We start from the raw sequence: 25,906 nt of genomic DNA on the forward strand, positions 1-25,906 counted from the left end.
TTTGTCTATTTTCATTCTTCGGATGATCTTCCAGCGTGCTCTGGCACTGTTGGTGGTATCCAGATGGCGCCACTGTGTACCGACAGCTCAAAACGAATAGTGGGGAAAAATATTTATTGATAGCTGACAACAAAATTGTTGTATCAATAACCGAAATAAGTGTGAATTAATGAGATTCGTGATAAAAACCAACTTCATCTAATCATTTTTAATTTCCCAGACATACATTGCAAACGAAAGGGGGTTACACAATAAGGGAAAACTGTTCTTACTTAATGGCTTACAGTTTCAAAAGGAAGGCACCAATAGGCTGTTGAAATTTTAATATGTCGACATATTAATAACATGTGTCGACATAATGCTTATCTAGTTTCAACTGCAGAACATAGCTACTCCCGCTACTCTTCAACTGCTCCCGAACAATTCAATATCTCGCTGAATTAACCTCTATATGCTAGAATCGCGCTGCTGAATAACTGACTCTATATGCTCGAGCAAATCAACAACTTGCTGAACATGCCAATAACGTTATCAAAAATCCCGTAATTTTGTGTTTTGATAAACTTTTAATTGTAAACAAAATTCTCAATTCTTTCACCTCTACTTTTTGTTCTATAGATGCCTCTTTGCGTTATAATCTTGTACTATTATTACTAACAAATATAATTACATTAAATTTTGTTGTAGATATTTATCACTATTGAGAAATTCATCACGTTGTTTCCTTTTTCTACGTTATTTGCTAATATTTCATCAATATTATTCCATACTTTGTACGATTTTCTTTCTTTGTCGTAGCTTAAACACTGCTAAGATATGTCGTATCGTTATTCCACTACCATAGTAGCTGTCTTTTTCAGAATTAGATTGAGTTGGTCGGTAACTGTGGGTACTCTAAGTTTCTTTAATATCACTTGCTCATGGTTTTTGGAGTTTTAAAATATGGTGCTACTGTATTTTGATTAAGCGTTCCCCAATGTCCTTATTTTCCATGTCCTTAGTGGATGAAGTTTCCTCTTGTCTGGAATTCTGCTTAGCACGATAATTGTTGGCTGGCTGGTCTACGATAACATCTGCAATAAGAATTTGACACAATTCTCCACATAATCGTCTTATCTCTCAAAGTTATGGATGTTAATAAGGGAATTTTCGGATTTACTTACTTTTTAAATATCGGTATTCAACATTTTAAGCTTAATGTCCGCCCTGGAAGTACCGTGCGCCGATTCTCCCCGCACAGAGTGCAGCACCTGGGGGACAGCACATGGTAGCAATTACCCCCACACGGAGTTTGCATTATATTGCACCTACTGTGAAGGAAGTTGACCCACCCGAAAATAGCCGTAACGGCATCAACACCTGGGGCTAGGGGGGGTCTGGTAGTGGGATGCGGTCTGGGCAGTCGCAATCACAGGCGAATTTTATTGGAGAGCCGCTCAATATCGAAACCAATTGTCTTCGTTACCCTCGGGTTGGAGATCGGGTGGAAAGACGTGACACACGCACGCACGAAGAAGTTTCGAGGTCAAATGTCAAACGATGCCCATTTCTTCAATGATGATGGGTGGATTGTTGTACGGGCATTCGGCACCAACCGGTCCAATGTCAATTGGTGTTGGCGCTGTGCGCTGCGTCTTCATTCATTTACCAATTTCGATACCACACATAACAACCTTCCTCCCCCAATAGAAGTTGCGACATTAGGAAGTTGCGTCTTTTGAGAGCGAGAGAGAGAGAGAGATAGAAAAAAGAAGCCAACCATATCGCGCGCGCACACACACACACACGCCCGGACCAAACTCGTAAACAGAAACTGAAAGTGATTCCATCTTCATCCCCCGTCTTTATGATTATTGTTGGTGGTGTGTGGTGTGTCTCCGCGCCTCGTCAGACGGCGTCATCTTCCGCCTTCCGGTGGGGCCCTCCGCTCTCGTTAAAACCGACCCACAGTGGCAAAAGAAACCAGTTTCGCACGCGTCTCGTATGACGCTAATCGAGCCGCGGGGTTGCTACCGCTGCTGCTGCTGCGTCAAAGATCGATGACAGCGTTGACCCGAACACGTCAAAACCTTCTTCTAGATCGGGCGAGACACACACATAGCACACGCGTGCCACGAGTGGCGCGCCCGGCATGCTCGGTTTCGAGAAGGAATTTTGTTATTGTGTGTGGATACGCCCTGGTGGATGTGCTGGCTTGTTGTCGGGGGTGGCAAGTGCTGTGTTCCTGTCGGAGGAGGTCTGCCCATCCTCTGGCCCAGCCACCCGCAGGTCCTGAAAGTGCCAAAGTTTGCGTTCAATATTGATTTTTCAGGTGCGATTCAGTATCAGAATAGCCGGAGGTCTGGTGCCAGTTTTGCGTCAAAGCTGTGCAATTTAAAACAGGCTCAGCAAGTGGGAGTGGGAGGGGAAATGGAAATTACCTTTTAACATGCCTTTGCCCCCCCCCCCCCCAACTCCGTGGTTACCATGGCGAGGGGGAGAGGTACTCTCGTTACCACCGATTGATGTAATTGATTTCCATATTTTAATTCCTGTTGCTCGACGCACACAACCTGCTCAAGTACCCCTCGTCATGGAATGCCTTAAGCTCTCCAGCGCTCCCCATTACCTGAAACTGAGGGCAGTTCCAATTTCGATCGTTGGAGAATTCACACCAATCTTTGACAGTGATCAAAACCCAAAATCAGATCCACGGTAGAAGCCAAAGGGACAAGGGAAGATTACGTATGCAAATGTTGTTTACGGGGGAAAAAAGAGCCGGAGAGGTACGGGAGCTTGGGGTCCTATGGGGACCGCTCAATAACTGTAACCACACTGCGCATTTAAAATTTCCAATACAATCTACATTGGATTTAAAGACATACAATGTAATGATGATTGTAATGTAATGATTGATAAGGTTTTTGGTTTTGCGTATTGTGCAATGATGATTACAAGGACGCGAATTAATGGAATTTTACCAAAGTCTTCCATCAACGTAAAGAGTAAATTAAACAGTTGACTGTCATGTCGAGGTTGATTGACATAGAACGCTCTACTTGCAGAAAAAAAAACATTGATTGTTGAATCGTAGTTAGTAATTGCAGCGGACCATCGCACTACGAGCTTAGTCCGGGCAAGTAACTACCTCGTAAATCAAAGAATTGTTTTCCATGCATGTATGAGAAGTATAATAATTGGTTCTAGGGCCAAAGCAATGCTAAAACCAATACATCCATACAATACAGGGGTTTACAAGTCAATCTTTCGAATCTGCACATAATTATTCACCTCCAAGATGTTTTCAACAGCTGTCAAATGGTGTATTTATGCTTGAAAAGGAAATTTCAGTTTCAAAACATGATTTTCAACACATGACAAAGAACTGTCAAACTCGATCCAGCTTGAGTCGCGTTGAAAATCATGCTGAAGAAATAAAAAATTATGATGATGGAAATGAAACATCACATTGATGTGGATTAAAATCTTGCACGTGGTGGATAACAGCGTTTACATTAGAACCTGACTTGGAAAACTCTGTAATTCTCTAACTGGCAGCTGCTACGGATGAGGCGAATCACTAACAAAATCCACGGCTTTATGAGAGAATAGCAATTATAACAATTATTTTTTTGTTGATGGTGGTATTACTATCAGGCCCGCAACTAAGCTCTCTCTGTTTTTACAAAAAATATATCTCGCTGAACATGTCAACGCCTGCTTCCGAACAATTCAATATCTCGCTGAAAGTGTCAATTATATGCCCGAACGAATCAACAACTCGCTGAACACGTCATTAATATCATTGAAAACCCTGTAAAAGGCATATTTGTGGAGCTTTTAGATTTATGTTATTAAACGACTGTGATGAATTATATTTGTGACAGAAGTTGAAAAACATCCCACGAGAGGTGAATATCAGTAAACAGCATTGTTTCCATTTTAATTAAAAAATGTGTGTGTTTTCACTTTAAATAAAATAAATAATATACACATGCTTACAAGTGTCATGTGCATGTTACCTGTGTATATACTATTTAGCTAAATGAAGCAAAAGGCATTCGTGTTAATAAAGCTTTATTTTTTGGAAGGTTTAAGTAAGAGAGATTCATTCCACGGTGCCAGTTGTGCCCCACACTGCCATACATACCGTGCTCTAGTGCGAGAGAGTTTCCACCGGCAGAACCGGTTGTAAGCCCCCTACAGAAGAACGCATGGTAATGATGGTAGGTGATACGGTGTGCCCCGGACGATCTGCCATCGTCATCCAGTCTTGCTCTTTACGCGCCCTTCCGCGCAGTGTGTTCACGCGGCACTCGGGATAAAGCCGGAGCGATAACCTACCTGCCCACCAGACTGTCGGCGGGGATTGTACGAGCTGTGCTTAATTGATCCTTTTCGGTATCGGGAAAGCAGCGCGTTTGCTACAATCGACGTCGACGACTGTTCAAGCTTACCAGCAAGCCTGTCAGTGGCGGTTGCTGGCGGTGGTTAGAGCATCGTTAGCCGAAAGTAAATATTCGGTGTGCGTTGTGTTCTTCTCCTTGCCGGAAACTGCTCGGCGACCTCGTCGGCACCAATGTCCTACGCCTGTCGATAAGAGGCGTAGCGTGTATGTGTATGTGTGAGTGTGCATCTGTGGGCGTTTCTTCACCGAAAGCTTAGAAAAACAACACTTGAAACCATCATCATCGCCGTGTCCCCCCCTCGACACTTGAGAACAAATTGAAACAAACAAATATCTCAGTAGCTCCCGCGTTGTTTGTTTGTGTACGACTTGATCCTTGAAAAGTCTTGGAAAAGGCCCTGAACCCCGGATGTGGAGGAAATGATGTTTCGCATAAAACACACACACATGCGTTAGGAGAGTGCAATTCTGGAGCGGGTGAAGTGCGCGGGTCAAGTAGTAGTTGCGTTGGATACGCTTTCCACTGCACCCAATGAGTACTGTTGAGTCGAACTCGACCGTCTCATTTCCCGGCAGGTCTCGAGCTGTTCTGAGGTGTGTGGAGCGTTATTGTTGAAGTGTGTTACTATTCAGGTTTTTCTATTTCCTCTCCCGTCATTCAGTTTACTTATTCCATTATGACCTTTGCTCTTTTCCATTTCACAGACTTGACGCGGGAGTTGTTTGCCCAAGGATTCGCTCCTAAGAAAACAAAACCTGCTCATCGCCACAACGACAACGACAAGGTGCTCTAGCGAGAAGCGACCCACCAGTGTGTGTGTGTGTGCGTGACGTCACTAAAGCACGACGCAGCACTTTCTCTGGGCGTTTAATACCGGTCAGAATTCCGTTCCGTCAGGATGGACCACGCGGTGCATGCGGCCCGCGGCCGGCCGTGGAACAAGCTGCGCTTCGAGAACAACGAACTGGAGAGTCTGTACCAGCGCTACACGCTCAAGCTGCAGCGCTTCTCCGTCACCGGCGTGGTGGCGCTAGTGGTCATCCTGTGCGGCGTCATGGGTGGACTTAGTTTAGGCTACAATCAAGCACCGACCCTGCATGTAAGTAGCACCTAGGGAGTAGTGTTGTGCTTCATGAATCTGTCGTAACGATTCGTTCATATGAATCGTCAGGTATGAGAAATGTGATTTGAATCTTGAAACGAATATTTAAAGATTCAAGAACTTTAAGTTTATGATTTAAGATTGTGCAGATTCACGAATCTTTAACGATTATGATTCTAGCCATTGTAGCATGCATCTTCATCAATATCAAGCATTAGTTCAAACCTGTACAAGTTGGATATATTCAGTTAGTATTTTAGTATAACAACAAGATTCAAAAATCCACTCATTATTTAAAGGTGACGTCAAAATGGCCCTTAACATCGTTATTTGCTAAGCTTGTGAAATGTTTGGAGATAATCGAAGTTTGAATAAGAAAACGATAGTGTCTGAGTATGAAAATTCAAACATGACTTTGAAAAATCGTTGGAGCAGGATACATCATTTTGAGATTTATGAATCTCAAGAGATTCATGAACATACAATACGTTAACTATTGCAGCATACGTGTAGATGTGAAGCATCGGTCATCTATACAGGGTTTGCCGAGTCAATTTCCAATGTCTTCAATATGTTTCATTAATTGCGAGATGTTTTTCAACAAATGTTTTGTCAAATGTTTTATTTGCATCACAACAATGTTTCACTTCTTCCTCATGATTTTCAACACGTCTCAAGCTGAGTTGAGTTTGACTTTTTTTTATGATGCGTTGAAAATTATGTGTAAGAATTGAAGTTTTGATGCAAATACAACATTTGGTAGCTGTTGAAAATCATCTTGGAAGTGGTGAATAATGATTTGCAGATTCGAAAGATTGACTTGGAAAACCCTGTAATGCGATATTCAGGAATAAAAACTGACGTACTACTACGTACTACACGTAGTAGTATCAAAATCGCTATGAAACGAACCGGTATCATGGCGAAACAAATCTATGTTAAGGAATACTTCAGAATGAATTCAAATCGCCTTCTATTTGTCGTAAACGTCCTACGCGGACATACCGGCCTATACAGGCTTTCACGGCTTTATTCAATACCACGTAGCCGGATAGTCAGTCCTTACTATGGGGGGACGGTCCATTCCGGGCTTGAGCTCATTACGAGTGTGTTATTGGATCGTTCGAGTTGATGAATGTACCACGAAGTTGACGAATTCAAATCGCCTATATACACTGAAAAACACAACAAAAAAAAAAGGAAAACTCTTTGGACAGAGCTTCATGGATCTTCAGTTATTCCAGAATCCTTAGAGATTAATCAGCCATACCGGTGAACTCGTTCGTCGCGATCCATCATTTGGATTGGTATGTCATTAATGTTTTTGTTGTTGCAAAAGTTGCCAGATTATTGTATTTCGTTTTGTGTGATTTTACCCCTCTAAACAAATTATAAATGAATTATATTCAATTTGCCATTGATGATGACGAGCTAAAAGAGCAACTATTGTTGAAGAATATCCTAAGATCATTTAAAAAACGAATCAGATCTTTCTTTTGCAACTACCTGATTAAACGTAAGTGCACTCTCAATATTTGAGTTTTAGATTCAAAGATTCATTTCGCCTGAATGTGAATCAGTTTTTGCCCATCTCTACTTGGGAAGGGTTTTTTTTTGTAGATGAGATATCCTCTACTCCCCGCGCCATCTTGAGCGGAGGGAGGTGACTGTGATGACGCCACACGGGTGTTTGTTCTTTGTTGACATCCTCTTGGTGGAGGTTTCGCAAACAAGGTAGCCGTTTTTTTTATTTGAATCGCGCACTGTCTACCGCGTGCAAACAACATTACGGACGCGGCCATTGTACTGGCAAAAACAAACACTCGAATATAGTGGCGTGTTGTGGTTAAGAGAAGAAACTATGAAAAAAACGCACACATTAAAGTTGCCTATCTAATGCCCTATCTCTCTTTCTCCCTCTCTCTGGGTCTTTCTCGTTACAGAATGTATTTAACACGTTCATGTGCCTGCTGTTCACCGTGGTGCTGGGTCTGCTGCAGTTCCGGCTGATCCGCGACTCCCACCTGCCGTACCTGTGCTACGGCATCCTGTTCTTTACTGCCGCGTTCTGCTTCATCTCGATGCCGACGGTCGGCATCGTGTTCCCGGTGGACACGCGCGAGGTAATGGCCGAGGGCGTCTGGCAGATCGTGTTCGTCATCTTCCTGTCGTACGCGATGATGCCGCTGCAGATCTGGGAGGCCGCCCTGTTCGGGCTGATCCTTCCGTCGATCCACGTCGGTCTGACTGGGTACAACATCTACACCGGCAACTTCCAGTATCTCGCCTACCAGCAGGTTTGTGCTTTGGCACTCCCTTGCAATTGCGCTCGAGCACTAACCACCGTTCTGCCATTCTGTTTTGTTTTTGCTTCAGCTGGCTGCAAACATGGTCATCTTTGTGGGCGTCAATGTGGCCGGGTTCGTGGTGAACGTGATGATGGAGCGGGCCCAGCGGCGCGCCTTCCTCGACACGCGCAACTGCATCGCGGCCCGGCTCGAGATGGAGGACGAGAACGAGAAGCTCGAGCGGCTGCTGCTGTCCGTGCTGCCGCAGCACGTCGCGATGGAGATGAAGAACGACATCCTGTCGCCGGTCGAGGGCCAGTTCCACAAGATCTACATCCAGAAGCACGAGAACGTGAGCATCCTGTTCGCGGACATCGTCGGCTTCACCGTGCTGGCGTCCCAGTGCAGCGCCCAGGAGCTGGTGCGGCTGCTGAACGAGCTGTTCGGCCGGTTCGACCAGCTGGCGCACGACAACCACTGTCTGCGGATCAAGATACTGGGCGACTGCTACTACTGCGTGTCGGGCATACCGGACCCGCGGGCCGACCACGCACGGTGCGCGGTCGAGATGGGGCTGGATATGATCGACGCGATCGCGTCGGTGGTGGAGCAGACGGACGTGATACTGAACATGCGCGTCGGCATCCATTCCGGGCGCGTCCTGTGCGGTGTGCTCGGGCTGCGCAAGTGGCAGTTCGACGTCTGGTCGAACGATGTGACGCTCGCGAACCACATGGAGAGTGGCGGCGAGCCGGGCCGGGTGCACGTGACGCGCGCCACGCTCGACGCGCTCGGCGGCGAGTACGAGGTGGAGGCGGGCCACGGCGACACGCGCGACTCGTACCTGCGGGACAACGAGATCGATACGTACTTCATCGTACCGCCTGCGCACCGGCGCAAGGTAAGCGGGAGGAATTGGGCGAGCAGAGCGGTCCCGGTTCTAACTAATGTGAGCTTTTTTGTTCGTCCCTGCGCAGCCCCTCATGCTCAACACGCTCGGCGTACGGTCGGCACTGGGAGCGGCCAACCGGCGCAAGCTGTCCTTCCGCAACGTGTCCAACGTGGTGGTGCAGCTGCTGCACACAATCAAATACTCCGTGCCGGTACCGTTCTCGCACATGGCCACCGGCGGTCCCGGCTCACCCTACCCCAGCACGAGCGGTGGCGCAGGCGGCCCCGGTGCTGGCGGGGCCGGTTGCAGCGGTGGTGGCGGCGCCGGCTCGAGCAGCGCCGGCGGTGGTGGACTATTTCTCGACAAGAATGCGCGCAAGGTAATGACAGAGTTTTGCGGTAGCGTTCTTTTGTTGTTTTTGCCGTTTCAAACGTTCTTCCATTTTAGCGTTCTGCACAGCCGTGTGTAACCGTGTTGCGTGTTCCGCAGCTTTCAGTAATGTCCTGGTACCCTCGTGGAACCGTTCCGTTTCTTCCCTCCGGTGTACATGTTTATTTGACACTCCCGGACACGTGGTTTACCTTTACTCTCGGCTCCAAGAAAATCGCCACCCGAAAATCAATCTCACTCTGGCTGGCGAGATGATAAAGAGCGAAGAGCGCTTCGCCACTTCGGAATGGCTCCAAATCCCGTCATACAAAACCTTCCCGTTTTCCGTCCGTTGTACATGGCAATTCAGTTCGCATGTTTGTTTCGAACGTGTGTTTGTGTGTGTTTGTATCTGTCCGTCTCTGTGTATGTGTCCGTGTGTGTGTTTGTGTGTCTTTAGTGGTATCAAATTCCTTGATTGTGTAGAACAGTCCTTGTGCGCCTTTCCCGTATTCGATGTTGTACCGTGGCGTCTGTCGTTCCGTTTCCGTTTGGTGCAATACACACACACTTACAATTGTAACCCGAATACTCCGAATTTGATTTCTGCTCACCAAAAAGCCCCCTCCCCCTATTCCCCGCTCTCCTCTATCTCTCCGACACTGCTCCCTGATTGTAAATACTGTATTATGTTTATTGCTTTTTCTTTCTCTTCTCTTTAATTTTAGGATCCGGTAAGTTCCGGCAAATTATGTTTGTCACACACTCTGTAAATCGTAGCAAAGCGTCATTCTTTTCGATTGCTTGCACCGATACACTCCTCCCCTCAGTTTCCTCCTCTCCCATCATTGCTGGTAACAGAAAAAAACAACATAAAACACACACACACAACATGCGCGGGGTTTTTCATGAAACTGCTCAGTGCTGTAAAATGTCACTGTCAATAACATACAAAATCTGACTGAAACAAAATTCATGTCAGCGTGACGTACTCAATAGGGATGACTAGAGGCGATACTCAAAACGATTGGTGTGACAAAACATGCTTCGTGACATTTTTGTGACCATCGCTTGGTCTGCCACTAAGTAATGACTTTTTTTTACTGTGATCAGTTATGCAAAATGTCACTGACATAGTCATGACTAATTCCGACTGAAATAAAATCCATGTCAGCGTCACGTACTCTATAAGGATAGCTAGAGGTGATACTCTAAACGATTGGCGTGATTAATGCATGCTTCTTGAAATTTTTTTAATCCAACGCTTAGTCAGTCACTATGTCATGACTATTTTTACTGTGATCAGTTGTGCAAAACGTCACTGACATAGTCATGACAAATTTCGGCTGAAACAAAATTATGTCAGCGTCACAAGCTCTACTGTGATAATCAGAGGTGAGACTCAATGACTCAATGAGACTCCCATGACTATCGTGATGATCACCGACACAAAATGTTGCGACTGACCAAGAGTTGTGTGCTAAACAAAATGTCACCAAGCATGTGATTGGTCCACCAACTGTTTGAGTCTCACCCCTGATCATCTCTGTTGTGTACGTAATCTGATTTGAGCTTCGTTTCAGTCATGAGTGTTGGTCACTAAAACAGTGGCATTCGATCATGATAATGTTTGCTTCGGTATTAATCTCAGCTTGTTAGTCAGAGTATCGCGTTGGTCGGAAGCATTTGCTTGTCGCGTTCATGTCATGTCATGACGCACTTTTAGTGAGTATCAGCAATGAGCATCAAGCTACCACGTTCATTGTTTTCATTGCTGATCATCTTGTGATACTCGTGACATTTTGCAGCACTGAACGTCTCGCCGTTCCCCCCGTTACGCCTCGCCGTAGTATGTAGTACGTCATTGGGAGTAAGGAATAGCCTGGGGAACGCTGTTGGAGTACATCAAGACACGTGGAATGCTTCACGCGAACAAAACAGAGCTGCTAGGCGGACTTATTTCACTCTAACCAAAACCGATTGGCCGTATCATTGTGGGGGAAGAGTTGTTTCGTTCGGGTTTCGTTGAGGACACTCCACTGCCAAATTTGCCATTTCATATGCATCCTGCGCACAAAACTTCCATGTCACACTCTTTTCCACTCAGCACATAATGCATTAGTGCCCCGTCCGGCACCAAAAGGACACGACCTAACTGCATCTGCAATCCGCTTTTTAGTCGCACTCTACCCCACTCCCTCCTCTTCACTCCCTTCTTCCCCTGAGTGCTCGCCAATGTCTCAATTGTGTACACAAGCGACCCCTCTCTCTCTCTCTCTCTACACGATTCTCGTAATTCGTCCGTCCACGGTCCAATCGGCAGGTGCTCCACTTGCAGCGCATACTTCACGCTAGCCCGTACCCTGCCGTCGGTCTCCGGGGGCCAGGCGGTGGCGCTAGCAGTGCCGGTGGTGGTGGCGGCGGCGGCGGCGGCGGCATCGCAGGAGGTAAAACCGGTACCGCGGAAACCAGGGTTTCGCTCTACGACTCGGAGTTGAGTGGATCAAACGTGAGGACCTACTGCTTACTATTATGTTCATTTTGTTTCTTTTACTTCTTCTTTCTATTTCCTTCTCTCGTGTTTTTTTTAAAAATATATTCTTTCCTTCTACTGTTACTTTCCTAACCACCTCATGTCCTCTTCCCCTTGCTTTGACACACCACCCGAAGCTCCACCCCACTTTCATGCGGATTTTGATTTTGTGTGTAGATTAAGTTAAATCTAGCTCCAACCTATGCAACTGATGTGTTGCAATCCTTACATGTGTTTGATTTTCATGCATTATTTTCTGCTCTGGTTTGGTTTTTTTTTGTTTTTCTGTTTTGTTTTTGTGCTCCATTTTCGCGCTCCAAACTTAAGGCAACAAGCAATGTGCACGCATCGCTTAATTAGTAGTAGAGTCGTAGAGAGCAAATCGCCAAACCCAATGCCTGGCTTGCGTATAGACAACTCACGGCGTCTAGCGTGTAGTTGAGCTGATAGATAGTGTTTTCCCTTGTTTTCGCCCTTACTCATGTCTGTTATTCGATATCGTTTCACGTTCATCCTTCGCTCCCGGTTATTGCCCGTGAAGTCACTAATGCTCTCCCAGTCATATCAACCGTGCTCGAATTTTCCCACCATAGTTGTCTATCGGTATACAGTTCGTTTGTGTGTTTTTGTGTCATCTCCATGTTGGAATCTATTACGTAAGTCATCGTCATCTAAACATCGTCATCGAGGTCGCGCTGGTGTTTTGTTCGGAATTATCGATGGTATGTGTCTAACAATGGGATTGCTGGAACATCTGTCTCCCCTCGTTGTTTACTAGTGTCATGAATATTTTAAGATTCAATTATTCGAATCTACTCATAATCGTCACGAAGATTCAAGATTCACGAATCCTTGAAGATGCTCGAGTAGCTAAATCTGTCTAAATTTAAAGTATCTACAAGCACTTAATATCATTTTTTCATCTATCTCGGAATTTGGGGAGAATTCCTAATTTTTGAATTGAATTTCGAGGATGTAGACTAGTAGTCCACCAAATCGCAAGAAGTTTGATTCTCACCGAGACCCCGAGACCGAGACCGAGACAAGAACAGTGAGGTGGTAACATTGGCATATATTGGACTTGATAGCGCTTGACTATATCTAGAAGAAGATGACGTAGTAAATACAAAAAATAAAATCATTGCATTCACTAATCCTTGAAGAATAATTATACGACCAGAAACAGTTGAGTAATCATGAATCTTCAAAGATGCATGAATCTTTCCATGTGCGAGATATAACTCGTTGTCGTTCCATCAGAACTTACATGGCCGAATCTTGAACGCTAATTACTCAGTGAATGAAACGAGTTATGGGTCAAACGACACATCATGTTAAATCTTTAGTCTTCCTCTTTGCGGTTTTGGGCATAAAATGTGTCAAAATGTGTAAAATAATGTAGAAAATATAGGAAAATTTGCACCTCGACAGGACTGTCAAAACTAAACTTGGATGGGATAAAATCAACATTGGACTAGTAAATTTCATGCTCGACAAAATATGCAGCGCACATTGCAAAATGACTTGAAAAACCCTGTAAGCACCAATATCCTAACCTTATCTCATCCTCAAAAACATCTCACATTCGAACTGGGTTGGGTCGGCTGGTTCCATCCGTCCATACGTCGCTCAGGATACATACGCTGCATGTTAGCTGTGCTACTAGAAACGTTGATCGTGTGTTTGGGCATGTGTTAATGAGTTCGTTAGTTTTCCAAAGTCGACGATGCTTTCCGTAGAGCCTCTAGACATTTAGCGACAACTAGTCATTGCACGGGACATTGGGCGCATGCATCCCAGGAAAGAGTGTAATACACGTGTGTGTGTGTGTATGTGTATGTGTAATTAATTAAACCCGTTTTAGTGCACCTAGCCGAGAGCTGCAGAAATAGGAGATGCTGTGTCTTGTAAACTAATTCTGACTCCGCAAATCGAAAACCACCGCAATTGCCATCGCAAAATGCCGTGTTGTGTCACCTGCCCACACGCCCGCGCACACCCCTCCTGGACGATTGTGGGGACATTTTGGTTTTTGTGTTTGTTTTTTGGGGGCCATTATTTTGAACAAGGGGCAACAACAAACACAGAGCGCGAGGCATAGAGCAGCAGTGCGCTCCAAGCGTTTTCGCGCACAGTACACCATTTCCCAATATTTCCAGCACCGTGTAGCTAACATTTTGGTGTCGTTTTTGTTTTCTTCTTCTTTTCCTTCTTCTTCTTTGGTTACTCCACACACTCTTCCTCTCCAGAACAAGGTGACGGACAAGTTTAAGCGACCGTTCAAGAAGCGCCACTCGAGCGTGTACCATCAGCCGACGAACCGCGTCAACAAGTTCCTGTCGCAGGCGATCGAGGCCCGGAGCGTCGACCGGGAGAAGTCGGTGCACGTGAAGCGCATCTCGCTGCAGTTCCGCGAGAAGGAGAAGGAGCGACAGTACCATCAGGACTTTGATCTCGGCTTCACCACCGCGATGGGCTGCAGCCTGCTGCTGCTGATACTGAGTGCTGGCCTGCAGGTAAGGCTTCAGCTCGACCGATGAGGGAAGACTTTCGAGCGCGCATAATTTATTTCCTCTCGTTCCGCAGATATCGGCCCTACCACGAACGCTTATTCTTCTACTGTTGTTCCTAACGGCGTTCGTGTGGATTAGCGCCATCCTGATGCTGCTGCTAGCGGTGCGGCTCAAGTGGATCTTCTGGGACCTGTCGCAGAGCTTCTCGCTGCGGCTGGCTATTACCATCTTCACCATCGTGCTGCTGTACTCCGTCGGACAGGTGAACGTGGTAAGTAGAAATTAAGAGAAAGAGAGAGAGAAAAAAACGACTACTGGAACTGTTTATCTTTCCCAACATCCCCTGGCTAGTTCACCTGCCTGTCAGACCATCCGTGCACGACCAACTTTACCACCAAAAGCATCCCGAGCGTGGAGTCGCTCGGCTCGGTCGGTTCCTCTAGTGATATTCTGATGAGTGCGGGCGAGCTGCACCGAAACGAGCCGAACCTCTGGACGGCTGGTCAACAGCACCACCAACCACTCAACAACTACAGCCACCGGAAGTGTGCCCTGCCACAGTACATTGCCCTTTCGGCGGCCTATTCCTTTCTCTCCGTTTCGATCTTTTTGAGGTAGGAAGGGGGGAGCGTCATTTTATTTTTAATTTCACTTACGCCGCTCATCTAATGAATCTCCCGTTTTCGCTCTACGTAGATTGCCGATACTGATCAAAACGGTGCTGGTAACGCTGATGGCGCTCGTGTACTGTCTGTTTATCGAGCTGTCGCACGCCAACATCTTCGACTGCTACGACCAGCGGGTCGAGTCGGCCATCCCGCTGCACACGATCTCGGTCGCCCGGATACTGATCTTCATGATCGCGATCCTGGCGCACGGCCGGCAGGTCGAGTGGACGGCCCGGCTCGACTTCCTCTGGCAGCTGCAGGCGTCGCAGGAAAAGAAGGAAATGTCCGTGCTGCAGCAGTCGAACCGGCGCATCCTGTACAACCTGCTGCCGTCGCACGTGGCCGCCCACTTCCTGGACAACCAGTTCGCCCGCAGCAACATGGTAAGCCAGTCAGCGAGCGGGGGATGTTCATGGTTTTAGCAATCCTAGAGCTGTTACAGCTAGCGGCGGAATTTGCGTTTGGCGCGGCGGATTTCACGCGTTTTCACTCTTCAATGGCGCAGATTTTGCGGAATTGTTCAAAATGCCTATAAAATCGACTTTACTTTTACTTCTGTGTCAAACACCCCAGAATCGAAATCGATAATTCTTTTTGATTTTCGATGAAGCTTTTTCATCTAACTGCCAAAACTTTCCCAAGCCTTTTGATCAATTCTGCTGGATGACTCGACCTCTGTATTATTTTGACTTTGATGTGGACGATGCGTTTAATTCATATGCAGCTTTGAATCTGATACTCAACGTGAATACATACAGTGTGATAGTAAAAGTATTAACGAGCGAAATAAGAATGCCAATTTTGTTTAAATGCAATACGATGCAGAAAATGATTAACTACAGAGCATTCAAAATCTGACGAAGCTCATGTTCTTCCAACTGTATTCCGCTTTACTTGACACAGCAAAATCGAAGGGCCTGATTTTTTTGGCGCAGCTGATTTTCCTCTGGGGTAAATGTTAGAGGGGTCCGAAACTGCTTATCTTCCTTTAGACCACCTTGTCATGATAAGCAGGGATGGCCCAAAAATCAACCAAAGCCTTGAGCGCAAAATAAGCAGCAAGCATGATTCGTGACAGAGGATTCCAGATCGTTAATATCTGCAACTGGATTGTAGATGTGATTGCTATAAATCAATCAACATGTTTAACACCTTATTCGTGTTGAAGAATATTACCCATAAATAATAACAATTCTGATGATTTTGCTTATTTTTGAAAACAATATTTCTGCGGAACAACAAAATCTGCTTAGAAGCAAACCAAAATACAGTGAACCCTCTCTTATTTGACACCTCTCCAATTTGAAAAACCTCTCTTATTTGAACATTTTGCACAGTCCCTAGATTTCCAGTACATTTTTGTTCCTCTAATTTGGAAAACCTCTGAAATCTGTATCCCTCTTATTTGTGTATGGTGTTGCCATGGTTATTGAAAGATGTATGCTCAAATTGGCGATTCTGTTCGCAGTTTCCTATAGCAACAGTTAAGGCTGCATACTAAATTTTCTGTCTCTTTCTTGTTTGTATGGACCTTTCATTCACTTTCAACCTCTGTAATTTGAAAACCTCTCTTAATCGACAGTCCCATCGCCTCTCAAATAAGAGAGGGTTCACTGTATATCGTTCTAGAAACACTTCATCAAGTGCGGATTATCGAATGGCGTGTTGATGTGCTTTTTTAAAACTTATTATTTTTGTCTCGGTTCATGAGGTAATTATTACATTACATACATTGTCATGTTGTCCACAGAAAGCTAATAGTTAAAAAAATAGGAAGATATTTATCTTTTTAATCAAATAATACTACTTTTGATCGAACACTGTTCTTCGTATGATTTTGGTTGCCAAAAGGGCGGATTGGATTATCGATTTGCGGATTATCGAGCGTATTTGGGAAATATTAAAGAAAACACTAAATCAATCTAACACCTTTTCAATAACGATATCTTCTCGATACTAATAATGACAAAATTGTTCGTATATGCCCTTTTTATCAGCACATTTGCGATCCTGGAATTAATTATTTTACTTTTTGTACAAATCGTATGGAAAACAGCCTCCCGCATAACGTGTTTTCCGTATAACAAGTACGTCACTGGAACGGGTTAATCGTTATGAAGGGTTCCGCTGGATTTTGAGGTGGAAAGAATTTCAAAACGGTTGTGAGGAAAAAAATTGTGGATTCAAGAAATTAGCAGTATAGATCTTTTTAGGAATTCAAAATTAAAACACAACAATTTACAGTGTATTCTAGAAGTTTTCATAGCTGTGGGACACTTTATTAACTCTTGCTTAAGCCCGTGTTAGAGTCCCAGTGAAATTGAAGTGCAATTTTGGGGTTTTCTGCTATATTTCAATAAATTTTTATCCGAATATGGCTTATCGCACACCAAAAGAAAGGATATTCAATTTCTCAACTATCTAGACTATAAAGAATAGTTAATTAATAAATTAAATGCAATTCCTTGTGATTCCCCGATTTGTTCACGGCGAAGATATAATGGTCAGCGGGGAATCACTAGGAAATGCATATCAATGATTATTTTAGCACGTTTTATAATGGTGGAGAATGGGATATTATTTCTTTTGGTGTACGATAAGCCATATTATGATACATATTTAATGAAATATAGCAAAATTTCACGTTCACTTTCACACAAGGTCGTCTAAAGCGACATTTCCGTTAAATGAACTTAATGTAATGGGAATTTGACTCTATTGCACCCTTGTTGGACAAATCCAGTAGGAATTTCAAAGAAGCCTGTCCAAATAGAGTCCAATTTCCAACATATAGAGTTCCCTTCAAATAGGAAAGAGTCAAGGAATTGTCCCACAACTATTTAAAAACCTTTGAAAAATCCTGTATTGCTCTTAAGGTAAAGCAGTTATTCAAATATCAAATATAAGTTGCTTTCGTATACGCGTGGATTATAAATGGCGGCTTTCGCGGTTTTTAAAATCGATCCTTCTGTAACAGCTCTGGAAATCGTTTGTGTGATACACACCGTGCGGGCAAGGTTGTTGTGTGCGTCGCGCGCGCGCGCAGTATGTGTTAACCCTTTTAAGAACGGTGCTCTTCTCATTCCGGCAGGCGACCATGCGACAGGACCTGTACCACCAGAGCTACAGCAAGGTGGGCGTCATCTTCGCGAGCGTGCCGAACTTCCACGAGTTCTACACCGAGCTGGACGGGTCGAACCAGGGCGTGGAGTGTTTGCGGCTGCTGAACGAAATCATTGCCGACTTCGACGAGCTGCTGTGCGAGGAGCGGTTCCACGCGATCGACAAGATCAAAACGGTCGGCAGCACGTACATGGCGGCGGTCGGGCTGATCCCTGAGCACAAGATGCTCCCGTCCGAGCCGGGCTCGATGCGGCGGCTCATGACGGCGCTGGTCGACTTCGTGAAGGCGATGCGCGTCACGCTGAAAAACATCAACGAAAACTCGTACAACAACTTTATGCTGCGCGTGGGCGTCAATGTGGGACCGGTGGTGGCGGGTGTGATTGGCGCCCGGAAACCGCAGTACGACATCTGGGGCAATACGGTCAATGTGGCGTCGCGCATGGACTCGACCGGCATACCGGGCTACACGCAGGTGACGCAGGAGGTGGTGGACAGCTTGCAGGGGTCGCACTTTGAGTTTCGGTGCCGCGGGCAGATCAAGGTGAAGGGCAAGGGCGACATGGTGACGTACTTCCTGTGCGAGCAGAACGAGCAGCATCTGTTCGCGGGCGGCATGGTGACGAACGGCCTTGCTGGCGGTGGTGGAGGCGGCGGTGGGGCTAGTAGTGTCGTGCAGCAGCAGCAGCAGTCGGTGGATGCGGTCGGGTCGACGGCCGTGCTGGCGATGGTCGGCGGTACGGGTACGGGTGAGTCGGGTGGAGCGATGGGAGCATCCGGTAATGCATCGTTGGGACGCGATCGAGCTGGTGCAGCAGCGCTACACCATCAGTACATGATGGCGCCGAACGGAAACATGGCAGGATTAGTACAGCAACAGCAGCAGCAGCAGCAACAGCTCGGTTCAAACTTTCACATGAAACAACGCATGGAGATGGAAGCGGCAACGGGCAAGAATGGTCGCTGGCAGCACGATGGCGGCAGCTACAGCAGCAAGAAGGAAAGCTACAACTTTCTCGAAAGCCCCAATCTGCTACATCAGCAGCAGCAGCAGCAGCAGCAGCAGCAGCAACAACAAATGGTGCAAAATCAGCAGCTCCAGATGAAACATCTGCACAATCAGGGACAGGCGTCGAAAAACTCGATGCAATCCTTCCACTACCCCCAGTCGTACTCAAACCCCGCTCAAGCAGCACAACCGCAACAGCAGCAGCAGGTAAAGGGCGGCGTATACAAGCAGCACAACAACATCAACAACAATCACATCCTGAGCAGCAGTGGCTTTCACCACGGGCTGGAGAACTACGGCAAGCGCAACTACGACTATCACCATCACGGGCAGCCGGGGGCGGCAGCCGCAGCACACAAGCAGCAGGAGCAGCCGACGTCGTCGCAGCTGGGCGCCGGGCACGGTGTGCAGCTGCCCGCGACGAGCTACAACATACGCGAAAACTTTAACATCATCGAAAACCCGAACGTGACCGATCTGGACGAGAACAACTTCAACCAGCATCAGCAGCTGTTGCCGCTCGGGCGCGACCATCTTAACAATGGGCACAAAATACGCAACCATCACCACCATCAGCAGCAGCAAGAACACCACAACTCGAACAATCGGGGCCTGTATGCGACCGCGTCCGAAAACGAACCGCTGCTCGGCGGTGCTTCCGGTGGGAGCGGCATTATTGGGAATGCAATCATTAAACCGATACAGCAAATACAGCAGCAACAGCACCAGATACCAATGTACGAGCCACCGAGGTACGCGACGACGTCCTCCGTGTTTCCGCATGCGATCAGTGGACAAGGATACGCTTACGGCATGTCGCAGCCCGCCCTGGTGCGTCATCAGCACATGCAGCAGCAGCAGCAGCACCATCACCACAGCAAACAACAGCAGCCGGCTTACATTCATCAGCAGCAGCAGCAGCAGTACAGTCATCCGAACCATCATCATCACAACCACCATCATCACCAGCAGCAACAGCAGCAGCGCCAACAATCGGCTTCCGTGCTGAAACAGTACATCAAACCGCTGCCCAAGCTGCCGACCGAGTACGACGAATGCCGCGAGCTGTCCTCGACGGACGATCTGAGCTCCCGGCCCCACTCCCCGTCGGTCAGCTCGTCCGACGAGAGCTACTCGAAGACGACCGAGGGGGAGGACTTTGACGGCGAGCCGCAGTCACCGCTGCCCGTGTTCAGCACGGCCGGTGGAGCGCACGCCAATGCTGCCGGCGGTGGCGGCAATCCAGCCCTGCAGTATCTCTACCCGTGCGACATACAGGTCGATCCGACCTCGCCCCCGAAGCTGAGCCCGATCGATTTCGGCAACCTGCGCGACTTCGAGGTGACGAGCACGACGGCCGAGACTAAGTCGTCGTCCGCCCACAACAAGGGCGAATCGTGCAACAGCTTCGAGTACCACGAGAAGGGTGGTGGTGGCCCCGGCATGATGGCGGCACCAACAGCGGCGGCGGCGGCGTTTCCGAAATCGCCGTTCGAGCGGGAGCTGCAGCGGCGCATGAACGAGTCCCAGTCGCGCCCGCTGCTTGCGCAGTTGTCGGTGGTTAGTGGCGGAGGCGACGGACCGAATTCGGAGGATCAGCTCAAGGGTGGAGGCGCTGCGTTCGAGCAGCAGCAGCAGCAGCAGCAGCAGCAGCAGACCGCTCACGACGGCTCGCTGGAACGGGTGCGGAACGTGAACAATCTGCTCGTCGCCAAGCACCCGGGCACGCTGGAGGCGATCAAGGAGGCAACGCGCAACAAGAATCCCTCCGAATCGAGCCACCTGTAAGTGATCGGCGCGGTTTGTTTAGCGTGTCGTGGCAGTTGTTTTATGGTAAATAATGTTTCTTCTTTTTTTCGTTTTGCAGTCAAACATCTGATACCGAGTCGTGTGAGATCATCCACGATTATCGCAAGAGTGAGCTGAAGGGCCGAATGCAACACCAGCAGCAGCAACAGCTTAACCAAATGCAGCACCATCGCCATCGCAACTATCACGCGACCAAGTCGACCAACGACACGTCGTCCAACATTGAGGCGGACGAGGATATGCGCAGTGTGGGGGAGCGCCACCACTACAGCCGGCGGGAGCGCGAGCTAGACCGGGCGATCGCTCGAGATCGCGACGACGAGGAGGATGACGAGGAGGAGGAAGAGGAAGATGACGTGGACGAGGAGCAGGAGGATGAGGAGGAGGAGGAGGAGGATGATGACGACGAGGACGAAGAGGACGATGAGGACGAGGAGGAGAACGGACAGCGGAGCGGTGGTCAGCGTCGGTTGCGCGCAAACCGTCAGCAGCGTGCGCACGAGCGGCGCGAACGATGTCTGAGCAACTCGGAGGGCACCGGGTCCGCCAACCGGAACTACATCACCGACGAGCTCAAGTACGGTGCCCAGCTGGAACGGGACGGTGGTGCTAGCAGCGGCGGGGTCGCTGTAGGCGCTGCTGCCGGTGGCGGGCGGGACAACAATGGCTCATCGCACCACAACCACCAATCGCTCGACTCGAACCCGGTCGAAAGCCAGTCCGAGTGGAGCGACGACGAGTGCCGGGAGGAGGCCACTGGTAAGATGCGCTCTCTATCTGTGTGCAGCCGGGATAAACTTGCGCTCTCACTGCCGGTTTCTTTATCTCTCTCTCTCTCTCTCTCTCTCTCTCTCTCTCTCTCCCGCAGGTGGTGCCGAAAGTACCGGCTACATCACGGACGAGCCGGGGCTGGAAAACATCTCGCTGCTCAATGAGGCCGGGCTGACCGACGCGGAAGGTGCCCTGTCCGACGTGAACTCGCTGTACAACGCGCCGGACGTGGACGACACCTCGATCTCGTCCCGCGCCAGCAGCCGGCTGCTCAGTCTCGACTCGCTGAGCGGGCTGTACGACTGTGATCTGGACTCGCGCCACGAGATGGCGATCGTGAGCGCGTCGCACAAAATCACCAACAAGTTCGGCCCGGTCGGATGAGAGCAGCTGGAGCGCGTCCCGTCGCGGCACGGTTCCCGGCAGCCGCCGCCGCCACCACCAACGACGCCGCCGCCGCCACCGCAGTCCGTGTCACCGTTGGGCGAAACGCTTGCGTCACCTAAAACGCCATCAAATGCATCGTAGAAGGGATGGACTGGATAGTGCGAGGGGAAGTTGAAGCGCGAAGAGTGCAAACTGTTGTACATTAATTCTAGAGGGGCAGGTCTTTAGGGGAACTGTTTAGCGCTAAGTTGTGAGCTCACGAAGGGAAGGATTTTTTCTTTTTTTTCTTCTTCGGATATGGATAAGGAATTGAACGAGCTAATTGAGGTTTTTGTCATCATCCCACTGTTTGGTTGCTTCCTGATGCGCCTTTCGGATCCTCTACTCCAAACACAAACACCCACTTACTTGCCTTATTAGAACCTTAACTGGTCGGTGCTGCACCTCGTAGGAATCCTTTTTTGAATGTATTCCTGTACTCCCGAGTTGATATGCTGTGCCATAGACTTTTTTTTTATTTTTAACACACATTCCATCTTTCAGCTCCGTCTGTTTTTAGCGCTTACAAAATGCCTGCAACAAAGAAGTGAATCTCAACCTTTTCTTGCTACTAGTAGCTTTGTACCGTTGTGGCCTATCTGATTTCTTCCAATCGTTTGCTGGTTGTCTTTTTCCCTTCGTGATGGTTAAGCGCTGGATGATGATGATGATGGGATGGAGTGTTTTAGATGCACAAAGCTAGCAGAGGAGAGAGAGAGAGATGCTTTACGTATCTGGGCAGCCGGGGATGTAGCACGCTTCGGTGGGATGATGGCAAACTTCACGGAGGAGGAGGAAGAGGTAGTAGGTGTAAGTGGTGGCTGCAAAGCGGCATATGACGTGTGTGTAATCTCAGTGATCATATGGACATTGGCGCTCCTTTCTGGCAATGATGAGATTCTCCTTTCCTTACCAAACACAAACGTTAGGATGATTCAGTGTGATACGTGAGTTACGTGAGGGGGTGGAAGGTGATGGTGGTATTAGCAGTTAGATAGTAGCGGTACAGCTGTACAAACTAACCCGTAAGAGACAAAAAACGAGATGCAGAGAGAGAGAGAGAGAGAGAGAGAGAGAGAGAGAGAGATAGAGCGATAGCCTCTAATGTTTAGCGTTATGTACACACCGTGCATTTCTCTTTTTTTTTCTATTGTTATCTTACTATTGAATATGAATTTTGGCGAACTTTTGAAATTCCGTTTGTATATGCGTACACTCCTTATCCTCTCTTGCTCTCTCTTTCTCTCTGTATGCAAACACTCTGTTCCTCTCATTTGTCTTACCTTTTCGCGGTGTACATTGAACAGAACGCTCCCAGGATTACAAACGCTCTTCTCGGTGTAGCGGGAAGGGTGGTTTGTTGTAAATTATATCCCTTCTTAGAAGTGTTGATACATCAACTAAACAAACTATGCTGGTGCGCTAGCGTCACCAAGAGACTAATGCAGTGTAGTATGTATAAATACTTATATATATTTATATGTTGCTATATTAGTGCGACAGCTATGGTGCGTATTACGGCTCGCCCTCGAGCGCGCGCAAACACGCGTAACTACTAAAATCTCATGCAAGCTTTGGACTACTAGCATTAGACTACTTAATAGGAATGTAAAACTCTCACGCACAGATTTCCCACCACAAACACACACACACACACACATGCACGCATGTTTTGAGATGTGTCGCTTGGAAGCAGACTGATTGCCTTTTTCCCGATTCGGTTTCAAATTCAATCCCAACCTCCTCTTCGCAGTTTAAGAGCAAGCCGCCTGTGCACTAGCACAGCACTTCTCAAACACCCACCAACGCCACGGCGCGCGTCCCTACTGTCAACAAACACACTTTTTTGCTCATGAGGAAGGGGATATGGAGATGCTGACTTTAGGGGTGGCTGCGGCTCCATAGATTTCACTTGAAGCCGGCAGCACGAGAGAGAATAATGCTCCATTTGCTGTGCGAGGTGCTGGCGACAGGGGAGTGGACGATTGTTGTAGCATACCAAAACGCGAAACACCACAGAACGTTGGAAAATGAAGCGCAGCTTTTGTTTTTGTAACTATTATTTATATACTTCACTGGAATAACGAATAAAACTGTCAATAATAATCGTAATAAGACCGTACCGGTGAAATGCTCTGTTGTGCGTGTGCGTGGTAAAGTGGAAGCGAGTTGAGATATACTGGTAGTACTTCAAATTAGATCCGAGATATCGTTACTGAGCGAAGACCACACAGCGACCCATTTCCACGGAACTTTGTATGCGATGTTTTCGATGCAATTTACGATTGTATACGACACGAAAAGGGGTAGCACACAATGTTGCATGTCAGCTTGGCGGGTCGATTACGCGCAAGTTTGCATTGGAGAGCGAGCGGGAAAGTACGCACGATGAGCGAAAGAGAAACAGCTGGTTAGAAGCCGCCGCACGGTCCTCCCGCCAAAGGCCAGAACCAAGTGCGGATGCGTATTCGTAGGAAGAACGGCGCGGAGAACGCTTGGCCGGGGGCGGCCAATTCTGTCCCGGTTTGTTATGAGAAGCCATTCCTAATCTATTCGCTTCGGCTTTTAGTAGTGGCGCATACAAACAGAAGTATTTTTGTACACATCCAAGCCGAATCCTCCTAGAGCCGGGGATAGCCCGGAGTAGAGTATTTTTTTTTTTTTTTTTTTTAGTTTTATATCTCAAATATGGAGAAACGGAAGGTTTCGACTAATCACAACATAATGTACCAGCTATTTGTCGTTTGTTTATTTCTACATCTTTTCAATTAAATAAGCAACAAGAACATGATAAAATCGTTGTGAATGATGCGATAATGGAAATGTTCTGAACACATAATAACAATTATTAATAGTTGTAAAAGCTCGATCAGTGTTAGCACTGCATAAGAATGCAACGAATTCTGATTTTTTTATGATTATTTTTTTTTAATTAAATTCAAAACTCTTGTTGATTTTTTTCCAAGAGGAAATTAACGGTTAGCATGTACAATTGGCACGCATATTTATTTACCAATAAGATAATGAAGCATACGCAGCACAGCGTGAATTCTCCTGCAAGGAGTTTGAAAACTTTAAGTGAAACTTTTTATATTTTTGTTTTACTGAGTCTATAAACATATATATAAAAACACCTAGATCGTATTTGTTCAATTTGTAACATTTAAAATATGAAATAAAACATCTAAATGTACTGTTTCCTATAATTCATATTGGATTTTGTGTTGTTCTTGTATATACGTATATCTTGTTTTAGATACAGTCGTTTTCGCTAAATTTTGTCTCTAAGGTACCAAATTTTTGGCTGCGTTTCACAAATTTGGCCACTAAAGCATAAATTTTTCACAGTGCCATCAATTTTTGTCTTTAAGGCATCAATTTTTAAGTGTCAGTGTCACTTTATTTACAAAAAATAACGTTATTTCTGAAACTGTGTAAAAATAATGTTTATTTATTTATTAATAGAGTGAAAAAAGTTGGCATGTAGTTTCAGGCGTTAACAATGGCATTAGGTGCTTAAATCGTTAATTTTATCCCAGAAAACTATCAATTTACACGGTTTTTGTTTATAAAAAAAACAATTATCAAAATAAAAAACCGTGTAGAATTATCACGTTACCTGCAACAGTCAAAAATTGATGACTTACAGACAAAAATAGGTGCGTTAGAGTCAACAATTGATGCGCACTGTCAAAAAATGACGCCTTAAAGCCAACTCTTTGGTTTTGGTGGCAACGACTTTAGCAAACGACTGTGTACAAATAATAGTCAACGGGAAGTGTTATGTTCCTTTCTTTCTATGCTATTATTACTCAGAGAGGTACACGCGTTTGTAACATAAACGAACATAAAACTGTATTAACATAAAAGACGTTCTAACGTAAAATAAACGAAGACTGTTTCCCGCCGTTCCCGTTCCGTGCGCTATCCTATATTGCCCGTTGCCAAGTGCCGGCGTGTTCGCCGGTCGACCCCGTTGACCGCGCAAACGATGACCCGGATGGATTGCACGCAC

General features: G+C 46.8%; 1 protein-coding gene across 5 annotated transcripts in view; it reads left to right on the plus strand.

Annotated features, from left to right (window-relative positions):
* The window catches only part of LOC120959989 (Ca(2+)/calmodulin-responsive adenylate cyclase), a 58,725-nt gene extending 33,906 nt beyond the window's left edge, over positions 1 to 24,819 (plus strand). For 3 of the 5 annotated variants that reach the window (XM_040383886.2, XM_049609076.1, XM_049609078.1), the window contains exons 4-14: positions 5,093 to 5,487; positions 7,434 to 7,787; positions 7,867 to 8,679; positions 8,756 to 9,049; positions 13,822 to 14,088; positions 14,159 to 14,356; positions 14,437 to 14,699; positions 14,782 to 15,136; positions 17,845 to 20,669; positions 20,753 to 21,453; positions 21,563 to 24,819. In XM_040383886.2, the coding sequence (XP_040239820.2) occupies positions 5,287 to 5,487; positions 7,434 to 7,787; positions 7,867 to 8,679; positions 8,756 to 9,049; positions 13,822 to 14,088; positions 14,159 to 14,356; positions 14,437 to 14,699; positions 14,782 to 15,136; positions 17,845 to 20,669; positions 20,753 to 21,453; positions 21,563 to 21,849 (6,558 nt within the window). In that variant the 5' untranslated portion in view covers positions 5,093 to 5,286 and the 3' untranslated portion in view covers positions 21,850 to 24,819. Of the gene's footprint in view, positions 1 to 4,239; positions 4,982 to 5,092; positions 5,488 to 7,433; positions 7,788 to 7,866; positions 8,680 to 8,755; positions 9,050 to 13,821; positions 14,089 to 14,158; positions 14,357 to 14,436; positions 14,700 to 14,781; positions 15,137 to 17,844; positions 20,670 to 20,752; positions 21,454 to 21,562 lie in introns of those variants that run through there. The other 2 variants (XM_049609079.1, XM_049609081.1) reach the window with 2 other exon arrangements.
* Positions 24,820 to 25,906: the final 1,087 nt, after the last annotated feature.

The sequence above is a fragment of the Anopheles coluzzii genome, chromosome X (assembly GCF_943734685.1).
Source record: "Anopheles coluzzii chromosome X, AcolN3, whole genome shotgun sequence".
Lineage (NCBI taxonomy): Eukaryota > Metazoa > Arthropoda > Insecta > Diptera > Culicidae > Anopheles > Anopheles coluzzii.